This window comes from Morone saxatilis, unplaced genomic scaffold (genome assembly GCF_004916995.1).
Source record: "Morone saxatilis isolate NCDOM2014 unplaced genomic scaffold, NCSU_SB_2.0 Contig14, whole genome shotgun sequence".
NCBI classification, from domain to species: domain Eukaryota; kingdom Metazoa; phylum Chordata; class Actinopteri; family Moronidae; genus Morone; species Morone saxatilis.
The window spans coordinates 7,276,339-7,287,798 of record NW_023339696.1 but is presented as its reverse complement, the minus strand read 5'-3'; the positions used below and the strand labels follow the sequence as shown (position 1 = coordinate 7,287,798).

Here is an 11,460-nt window from a genome sequence, read left to right as displayed (position 1 = left end):
AAAAAAAAAAAAAAAAAACCCAATGTACCCTACCTGCCCAATACCAAACACAGACAAATTGAGTGACTGAATACTGAACATAGTGGCGTATTAAGCAGCTAAAGAATTAGATAATTCCCCCAAGAGTTGATGGAGACCAAAACAGAGCTTGAAGGAGAGTGAATATTGGTAATCCATTCAACAGGAGGCCAGAAATGAAAATGATAGTGTCCACTGTATGCGTAAATAGGCAAATTGTTTGCTCACAATTTCGTTTCAATTTCATATATACTTAACACTTCCGTGTTGTATTTACGTCTTGTTTGTGCTGATCCCATGCAGTCAAAAAGGGTTAGTATAGTATGTTATATGTGAGATAACACAAAGAAGCTTTAAAATATTGTTTTTCTTACTCATTAATTAATATTATAGTCCGTCTTTATCTACATTTATTTACAAAAGTTGAAGAATCATAAATCCTTTGAGATGCTCATTACAAAGGTTTTCTGAATCTTTTGAAGACCCTTTTCCAGCTGGTGACCATCCTTTTAGGTGCAGTTCCTCTACAAATCATATGAAATATTAGTTTGTTTGGTTTTAGGACCTGACTTGTGATCATGTGACCCCATGCGGTGTCTCAGCCCATGGTGCAGGAACGCTGTGCTGAGGAAAGTTGATCTACAGTTTGAATGTCATTGGGGTGATTGACTTCAGCTCAGAAGGGACGGCAGTAAATTCTGACTTTATGGATTTGTCCTTTCACATCAACTCTGATTAGACAGAATGACATGGCAACAAGTTGCAGTGTTTTTTTGTGCTTTTCTTGTGTTCACACAGTTTGAGAGGTATGTTGCTCATATCAGAGGAGAGAGGGAATTGTACACTTAAGTGTGTGTGTTATGGAAAATAGGAACTGTTGGGTAACAGCATGCACATTAGCTGTGTGCATGCATCATGCAGTTTACACTCTAGGCAAGGTCCTCAGATTCTGTTTTGTACTTATTACTGGTAGTTGCTACATCATATAACTCACTGTGCAACACCTCAGCCACAGTTCTGCAGTGCTATGGGTGAGCTAATATTGTAACTGTGGATGGCCAGGGTGGGTGAAAAAGAGCTTTTTTTTTTAACCAAAATATGTTTCTAGGCACCATATTTTGTTACACTTCAATGCTGATTTCATGACCCAGAATATATAGAGTGGCTGCTGATCTGCAGAAGATCATTTCCTGGCAATTCATATTTTCATTCTGGAAGTTCAGTCCTCAAACGTTTGTCAGACAGACGTTTTTCGTCTGAGAAAATGTGTGGTTGGCCCAGGACGTGGTGAGTCAAAACAAGTTTGACAGCTTTTCTGAGCCTGAGAACATTAAGGCCTTAATCCAAAATGCAAATACCAGTTACCTGGTATAGTTTAATAATACTTCTGTATTGAACCTATCTGACCTCTATTCTCTTGAATTGAAATAGTCATACATGTAGATAATTGAAAATAATAAGGATTAATGAAGTTACATTTAACATATGTACTGTATGTAAATCGCTTTCCTTTATCTCTCTTTGTCACACTTTCTACATCTCTGTGGTGATGAGATGTGATAAATGCAGCGGTAAAGTGTGTGTACTGCTATTTAATCAAATACTTGAAACAGGAAACTGTTCATGCGTCTGTCTCTGCCTGCATGTGTGTGTGTGTGTTTTCTTTCTCCCCTTCCCTTTGTAGTATGTAACAAGCCTTGTACGTGTCAGAAGGGACCACAGAGAACCAATTTTGAACATCAGCAGCTAACAGGGTAGATAAGAATCTCTGTAGAGCACCTTAAACGTTAAAGTTAAATGTTATTACTTGCATTCATAGTTATTTTTTTGTTTTTCTAACTCACATCGAAGTAATGAGTAATGTCACAACCGTTGTGGCTTTCTGTGGCTGGGAACTGAAGCAGAGATGATGTATTGCCGGTTTGACGAGGCTCTCCATTCATTCGTCAGTGACCGACTTTTGTTTCTTCTTCTTTTTATCTGTCTCTTTCTTGGTGTTCAGTTCTCCAGCTGAAGCTACAACAGAGACGGTCCAGAGAGGAGTTGGTCAACCAGGGGATCATGCCGCGTAAGTAGACAGCAATTTATGTTCGAGAAAAACGTTGCCCCTTGCTCTGAAAAAGTTATTGTTTCTGTTTTGGAGTACATCCACATTATGAATTGTCCACAAAGATAGCCTTTCATGAAATTATTTAACACTTTGCTGATACAACTTTTTAAAATCATTCATAGAAGAAGTAAAAGAAGAAGTGAAAATGGACAGGAAATTACCCTTGTTCAGTACATTATTTTCATATATTATAAAAGGTAAAGTTGGCTTTTCCAACCTTTCACTTTCCAGACTCAGTTGCCAGTAATGATTATTTTCATTGTTGATTAATCTGCTGATAATTTTCTTTGATTAATCAATTAAACATTTTGTTTAGAAATTGTCACTAAATAGTAAAACATGCCTGTAATTTCCCACAGCCCAAAGTGATGTATTCAAGAACTTGTTTTATTTAACCAACCAATACCTAACAGAATCCAGTTTACTTTGACAAAGCAAACCATCAAATCCTCAATTTTAAGAATCCTAGTACACAACAGTACACAAGTAAAAACAAATACAGATAAAATACGTAAAACAAAATATTAAAACATAACACAATATGCCACAGAGCATAGTGGCTCAGTTTAAATTCACAGTTTTACCCTCATTAGTTAATTAAAGTAAAGTGCATCTAGGTAATGAGGGAAGACTAAATATAAGAGGCACTGAACATTATAACCTTCATGAAGGTAGGCTTTATTGCCGCTATTGTTGTATTAAACTGCACAAAATCTAGCTAGACTAAGAGTAGCAACTGTCTTCAAGCTGAGGTTTTTCATTCATTCATCACTGCCTGTGAGAGTCTGTCGTGTCGCTTCAGTTTTAGCCTCATTACTTGCTACACAGCAGTTCTCTGAATTGATTTGGATTGTGGTTGAGACTGTGCCATCATCTCATGAAAGATAGCAGTTTCAGTCTTCAGAGTAAGGTGAATCAAGGTCATACTTCAACTGCCATCATGAACATCCGTTTGCTGCCTTTTAGCTGCCTGCTATCTGATTAAAAGATTTCCCCGTGCACCATCGAACTCAAAATGTTTAGGTGCTTATATGCTTTTGGATCAATACAACATGCTTAAAAACTGTCATTTTCATCAGACAGCATATCAGACAGCATACCTTTATGTTACTGTTTAGCACATGTATTAATAGTTGTATGTTCTGGTGTTAATAATCACTAGGAACATACATTTCTGTACATATTATCTACAAATTAATGCTCATAATCCCATTTCGTCACATGTTTAATTATAATTATTTCTTTAGAAATATTAAGTCCATACTCTGCCTTTGACAGTTGATGTCATAATAATCACACACGTTACACAGGAAGTGTGTTGTGCTGTGTGTTTATTTCCTATTGTTATCTGTTCATCTCATAAATGCTTGAATTAGCTGCCTGAAAACAATTTACGCATTACCCTTGCTGTTGCAAGAATATATTATTTCCTGCATTACAAACACATACAAACACTATTTACCCTATTTTGTTGCGGTTATAATACAAAGTTCCAGTTCTTATCTTTGTACGCAGACAGCATTGATAATGGAAAATGACTTAGACCTCCTCTGGTGGAGAGCTGCAAAACAATTGACCATTGTTAACAATGAGGAGACAACGGGTACTGTTGAGTTTCGTATTGTCTGTGACAAGAGAGAAAGTCATAGACGCAGTCAGCCAAGTGTGACCCAAGGACTTAGTGTCATCACAGCTCTTGTCTGTCTTGACTTGTGTTTCTTCCTTTCTGACTGGCTGGGACGAAGATCAAAATGTTTTGTTCATAGTGTCATCCAATTAGCCCATGCCTCTCTATTTTCCTTACCCCGAGGCCTGTTGCTTGATTATGTGCTTGTTTCGTCCCTGTGTCATATCTCCTACAGTGTTTAGGGGAATTGCACTATGTCCCCTTTAGCCTGGGCAGAAACCAACAAGCCCTGTTGTTAGCGTTTATAATCTGAAAAGATTAGAGATGCTTATGTGGAGAGAGGCAAGGCGCTACATGGACAAATATGACGATGCTCATGTGACAAGTAAAGGCTTCATTTTTATGAATGCAACTGTTAGACTATGTAACATGATGGCTGTGTTTTATGTTGTCATTGACCACAGGCTTAAATGGTTGTAGGTTAAAAATGGTTAAGTGCAGGTATGGGTTTTAGTGGTTAAAGTCAGAGTAAGGACATGCCGGAACAATTAGCCACTGACATTTCAGCTACCCTTGTCTGTCACATGACCTTTATTGTAATTATTCCTGTAGTTTCTCAGGGAGACAGTAGGCAGTTTGAGAAACACACTGTAGAAGGCCAGTGATCACATCTCTACAACTTCCACCTCTGTATTGCTGTTCTTGCACTCAGACTCCTCTTGTCCCCCCGTTTATGTCTTTTCCTTCAGAAATTCGAATTCTGCTTGTGCTATAAGTCTTCATTGTTTTTTTCATATTCTTCTTCTCAGTCTATATTCTTTACTGTATATAAAGATAGACATGACAGCCCCCCTGAAGTGAAGCCAAAACATCTCAATCACCCCTTGGTGGCTGGCTGCAGTATAGGTCATAAACCCTGCCCCCTACATGTTAGCAGACGGCACATGGTCTCACGATTGAGTGGACCAGGTGTATGGGCAGGGCCTTGATACCGTGGCCTCAACCCCGACTACCACTGCGCAAACTCTGGCTTCGAGTGATGTCACAAGATGGCAGTGCCCTTATCCAGGATATTTTGTCTTAATTTTTGTACAGTGGGAGGTCCACATGTGTACATCCTACCTTTCTTAACAGAATGCTACCATATACCCTCATCTTTCAGCCTCTCCTGCAGTCATTTCAGAGAGGAGCAGATCAGACCTCAAAGGAAGCTTTCCTATTTAGTTCCAAACAATAGTTTCAAACAAATATTTGTCAGCCGGATGGACATTTTGGGAGCTGGGGTTCAATTTGTTGCATTCAAATTATTTTAAACAAGATATGTGTCAGTTTGAAACTTTACTTTCTGAAAATGTGACAGCCCTAGTGGGTGTGTGTGTTTGTAGCTGCATGTTGGTTGCTTGAGTGGTGTGGTGTGTGTGGTAGGGTGTGCTCATTTGACACAGTGCTATAATAATCCCACAGTGTGATACCCTACCTAGCACTTTATTTATAAACTTCTCAGACGTGTAAAAACATTTTTTGAGTTTGTGCTTCTCTACATGTGGTTATCAGGTTATAGGCTAAACCTTAATGCACTGGTATAGAGTATAAAATGGAAAACAACGAGTGAGAGTGAAAGCATAAACCTTTAGTCACGCAGGTGTAGGCAGTGATAATAATAATGTGACTGCTATTTCTGAATGGGTATGAGGACAAACTTCACTACAGTCAGACACTGTGGATATACATTGTGTGATGATTGGTAAACCTGGCCCAGTTACTGTGACATTTGGATTGACAATTTCTGGCGTTGCGAATGCAATTGTGCCATATATGAGTTCTGCACGCATGTAAGTACCAGATTTACACTTACCAGTGGAGAGAAAGCAGCTCTCACAAAGTTCTCACATCTGAAATAGCTACCTGTGGTCTCATAACAACAAACACTTCACATGTTTGTGGAAGACAACAGTGATATTTTTGTAATTATGTGGCTATTGAAGCTATTGACCAACAGATCACACAGTTTAAATGGCTGACCCTGTGGAGTTAAAACAGAGGAGCGTTTCTTAAGCGCAAGCCAGTCGGTTAACACACAACAGACAAAACGAAGCACTTGTCAGCAGCAGACTCAACATAAAAAGACAGCCACCGCCAGAGGAAGCGATGCTGCTCGATGTTCTGAAAGTTTAAAGACCGGGAATGCTGGTTAGCTTTAGCAGGGTGGCAAGAAGCCATGATGCAGCCATTCATGCACATAATGGAGTCTTTTCTCTCTGACCTCATCCCACCACTCTCTATTTCCTCCTCTTCATTTGCCCTTCGGTCTGTTGTTCCATTTTTCTTCCAGCTGCCTCTCTCCATTTATCTCATCTGCCTGTCTTCCCTCCATCCGTTTTCTGAGTCTCCATCTTCTTCCTATCTATTTCCATCCCTTTCACTTTCGTCCCTGCTTCCAAAACCTTATTTTGTGCTCATCCATCCATCTTTCCCCTCCACCCCACCACTCATTTCCCATGTAGCTGACTGACAGGCAGGTTCATACACCCTCAAGGAGGCCACATAACCCCCTTGTGGATGGGTGAGAGGTCTAAGAGGGGTAATGTCCCCAGGGCGTGCACGAGTCAGTGTGTACCAGCAGTGTGACAGGGCTCAGCCACGTGAACTGAGGCTTGAGCAGGTACCAGCAGTCTTACCCCAGGGTTGCTAATCTAGTCACACCACACACACAGTGTATGTATGTGTGTGTGTGTGTGTGTGTGTGTGTGTGTGTGTGTTTGTGTACAGTGTAGTCCAGTCAGAGTATTTGGACAGCTACACATGTGTTACCTATAACACATTGGATTTGAAATGAAACTATGACTATGAAATTAAAGTGCTGACTTTCTATAATTTAAAGGTTGTTTACTTCCATACAAGTGGTACCTTACCTGGTCAGGCAGGTACTGCCGCCATCTTCACCTCTTACTTGTTTGTCTAATTAGTTAGTCCAGTCTAAATGTGTTCACTTGAGTTAGGCACAACTTCTTGGTTGCCTTGTCTGTATGTGTAAGATTCAAACAAGGCAACTTTGTTGTTGGAACTGTGCATACAAAGTGCCCATTAACCCCATAGTCACTGGGTCATTCCAGTGGGCTGGCGGAGAGCAAAGTTAAAAACATTTTTCTTTACATAGCAGTGTGCGCTTCCTACATGTGTGTTTGTGTAGCGCTCTGAATATCATACATTAATATAATATGCAAAAGTAAAAAACCCCACCATTTTGACTTTATAATATACATCCAAACCCGGAAGAATGGTTTCAACTTACACTACCAATTATTATTTTAACTATATCCCTTATGTCCATATAGTAGGCTTCACAAGTGCTACTTTCATGAACATTTGGTATATTCTTGCTGTTTTCCCTTTGCTCAGAAGAATGATCAGGCCTGTCAGAGCCTAAATGGCTTTCAAAGAAAGAACAAAAACAACGCAACTAAAAGCAATACTTACTATGTTTAGTCGATTGTATTTTGGAAGCTTGATTTACACCTTAAAAACAGGAAGTGCCTGCAGCCCTTCACCCAAACACTCTTTAATCTAGGTTAACACCAGCAACTGATGTTCAGTACCTTAATAACTTTTTTTATTTATTCAACGCGGCCTGTTATCTGCCTCCTCCTCATTCATAGGGGCTTACGATTGGTCAACAAATAAACCAGACACCATTTGCCAGGCATTAAAAGTTCAATCAACTCTGCAGTGCAGTAAGGCTCAATAACCCGTCCTATTATTACATGTAATAAAACATTATTTAATAGTTTAGATTCTTGTTTTAGAAGCAAAATCATAATGCCTGTACTGATATGCTGCATTTAACTCAGCAGTTTGGTGTCATCACAACCCTTTAGGCTTTTAAGTTTCTAGCACCACTAATCCCTTGGTTTTTGCATAATCATAGGCCTACAGGAAGTCTTGCTTGAGTCATTTGTGAATGCTCAACAGATTCTATAAATTCCACTGCTGTAAAGAGGCTCGTTGGACTGTAAACCTCCATCCATTAAATTTTTACCTTTATCTTGAGATTTTTGGCCTTTTACATAACTTGTTAATGGGACCAGAGCCCAGGCTATCATGCTTTTTGTTCTGTAATGGCTTATAAACATTTGAGCCTGTACAGTGAGAGCAGACATTTACAACACCGACATGGCACTCAGAACCAGAGAAAGGAAAAGCTTTGGCAATATAAGAGCAATAATCCTCACCATCAGTAAACATATTCAAACTGAACTGGAACTGAAATGAAGAAGCGAAGAGCGATTCAAAGCCGTTTTGCTCTCCATTTCCCTTCGGTGGCATGAATGTACACACTGCCATGTTAATGTCCTCTCTCTCTCTCTCTCATTCTTTATTCTTCAAGCCCTGAAAAGTTCAGCTACCTTCCATGAACAGAGACGGAGCTTGGAACGAGCACGGGTGAGCACATTCTCCCAGAATCCCTGACTGGAGTCACAACTGGCCTGTTTGAAGCAGACATTCATGCTCAGTCTAGGTTTTGTAACATCTGACGTCATTACAGCAACTCTTGAATAATCAGAGAATGTAAAACAGGCTGGTGATGACACATAAGAGCTAAGGCCATATGCAGAGAAAATAGATACTCATACTCTGTATCCAAAGTATCCAAATAATATATCATGTAGCATAGGTGTGGGCAGATAAAAGGTTAGTGAGAGGTTGAGTTATGGAAGAATAAGTATGTGATATAAATCCAAAAGTTATTCTCTCAATTTTTTTCTCTCTCCTTCTTCAGACTGAGGACTATCTCAAGAGGAAGATCAGGAGTCGACCCGAGCGATCTGAACTGATCAGGATGCACATCCTAGAGGGTAAGTGCCATATAGAACCTCCTGTCTGTCTGGAGTCTAGGCAAGTGTGACAAATAACTCTTTGCAAAGTGGTAAAAAAAAAGTCAATTGTTTGGGTTCTGCCTGCTTCCAGAGACGTCAGCAGAGCCGTCACTTCAGGCCAAGCAGCTGCAGCTGAAGAGAGCTCGTCTTGCAGATGATTTGAATGATAAGATCTCCCACCGGCCAGGGCCCATGGAGCTGATCCACAAAAACATCCTGCCTGTTCACTCCAGCATTAAACAGGCAATAATAGGTAAGCCAGGCCAGGTTTCAGGTGGATTCTATTTGTCATTTACACTCTCACAGGGTCTCTAAATGAAATACAGAGTACATCCAAGACAATATTTTTTTCTTTGACTTTTGGCTGGACTTCAATTAACTCTCTCACAATTACTTCAGACTAGTGGAGCCAATTATAAGCTTGACTTAAGTGTTGAATTTTTTATATTCAATTAAGCTGAGAGCAGCCCTCTTTACTTTAAACACCAGCAACACCAACAATGTGGCAGGAACAGGGGTGGTAATGAGGGAACAGCAAGTGCTGCCTTTCACTTTCCCCACCCAGATTTATCCTGTCCGGTCTGGGGGACTGAACTGAATACACCTTTAAATAAACTATGCCCTGCATATATGTGCGGGAGGGAGGTGTAACATATCACAACACACCCACAATTTAAGGCTCTTGACATTATGTCCCTCCTGCCCACCCCCTCCAGCTATCATGAACATACTGATGCTCACTCTCAGATGCCTCAGCTGTGCCTGCCACACACACACACACACACACACACGCTAACAACACATGACACACACTTGCACAAATGCACATTCACATCCAATGTGTACATACACAACAACCGTGTTACACACAAACCCCCTTCACCTGAGTATTCATGCTTCAAACTTCCAGTGCTGGGTTTAGAAAGATTGAACTAGGATATTTAGTCGTATATCATGCATGCCCTTTCATCCGTGCTCAAGACATCTCTTCCTTCTCTGCTGTCGGTGTTAAATGGCCACAGTGTCTGTTAATAAAACCCATTATCTTTTATTAGAAGAATGACATACTAATTGAAGAGTTATGACTCTAAATGAATGAATGTGATTTCACTTGCAATTTGGGCATTGTGACAGATCTAATGACCCCAATTTCACCCTTTTCCATTTCAACATGAACAGTGAAAGAAACAAAGGAGCAGTACTATCTAACATTTACTGTATATCTTCAGTCCAGTGCTAGTTTTGTCAGACATTAGAAGATGAGATCAGAGACAGTGGGTCCAGCTGCTTGATTGATGTGTGGAGGGAAAGAGTGCTGAAATTCAATAACGTATAGTGTCAGTCGATTATCCATCACTGTCACTGCTGCACAATAAACACAATTGCATTACCGCTTCTTACTGTAGGAGCACTGGGAACGGCAGAGTTGACATGCAAAGATACAAACATACAATGCACAGAAACACATTGGCACAGCGCTGCGGTAGGAAAGTCATCTCATTATTGGATCAGAGGGTATTAAATTAGCCCCATGTTGTCTTTTCATCATTGCCTGCTGATGGTGGATTAATGGCCAGCGGTTTATTTTACATAGCCATCGGCTCCAACCCACAGCAGCTCCTTTAATTAAATAACACACATACACACAGCAGAAATCTATTTCCTAGTTCAGGATTCATGGATTCATTCCTATGCTAAAGAATGTTTCAACCTGATGCAACATTTGTCCCTGGTTGACAAGTTTTAATGCAATTGGTTTTAACATACTTTCCCTGAATTATATGTCATTTTTTATATTATTCAGCTTTGTTTATTTGTTGCCTGGAAAACATTTTGTAAATCCAAATCATTAGTAGCACAGAAGGCTGGCATTAACACGAGGAGCCTTCACATTAACAGTTAATGCATTCATAGCATAAATTACGCAACCGATCCTCCTTAGAATTCTGAGCATAACGTCATTCCTTACAGAAACCATCTGTCGCATGAAAAACAGTGTGAATGAGGTGGCCAGCCTTATTTGGCTGCACTGTAAGTGAACCTAGATGAATAAAAACTATCACTGGGATAAAGCTTGACTCATCCTGGCCTCCCCATGGACAAAAGAAACATTCTTTTCAGTGAAGATATCATTTAATAGCGCCTTTTATGGGTATTATGTGTGGGCAGTGAGGACAAGGATTTAGGTTACTCTGCAGCAGTCGTCACATAAATGCACTAATTGACAGTTGTGGAGCAGACATTGGAGAAGAAGCACTGGTGAATATAGGCAGACTTTATGGACACTCACAGGGTATTAATTCATTGGCACAGTGCAGTATGTTGGTGGATGGTAGTGGCTCAACACCTGTAAATGCAGGTGATAAAAGCCTGCTGCGTGGCCTGTCCTTGTACACAAGCAAGGCAGGCACACACACTCAAGCGTGGAGGTAAATACAGTAGCTAATCATGCTGTTCTATGTTATGGGGGGATGTTCAGTTTATGTTTCATCTGCCTATACTGTATATAAATCCTTTCCTCTCCCTCTCTTCCCACAATCCCTCCTCTCCCGCTCAGAGACACAGTTTCCAAAGGCTTCAGGTGATAACTCTTCATGTGATGAGGACAGCAATTACAGTCTGTCTCCAGAGCAGCCAGTAAGCCAGGAGTCTCCTCTGGGCCTGCTACCTCTGCCCTCCCCACCAGAGACTCTGGCTGGGAGCAGCATCCCATCTCCTACACAGGTAGGGTCGCGCCGGAGAGAGGACATAGTGTGATTAACATGTCGTGTGTCATGGATGCAAGATTGTAATACATGAGTAGAAAAGTAAATTCCATGACAATAACAAAC

The 11,460-nt window shown here is 40.4% G+C and overlaps 1 protein-coding gene across 2 annotated transcripts in view; it reads left to right on the top strand.

The window, feature by feature from the left end:
• The window catches only part of LOC118323695 (myocardin-related transcription factor B-like), a 35,381-nt gene that overhangs the window by 13,721 nt on the left and 10,200 nt on the right, over positions 1–11,460 (top strand). For both annotated transcript variants that reach the window (XM_035655745.1, XM_035655746.1), the window contains 5 exons: positions 2,021–2,086; positions 8,140–8,195; positions 8,533–8,608; positions 8,721–8,882; positions 11,187–11,353. In XM_035655745.1, the coding sequence (XP_035511638.1) occupies positions 2,021–2,086; positions 8,140–8,195; positions 8,533–8,608; positions 8,721–8,882; positions 11,187–11,353 (527 nt within the window). The remainder of the gene's footprint in view (positions 1–2,020; positions 2,087–8,139; positions 8,196–8,532; positions 8,609–8,720; positions 8,883–11,186; positions 11,354–11,460) is intronic.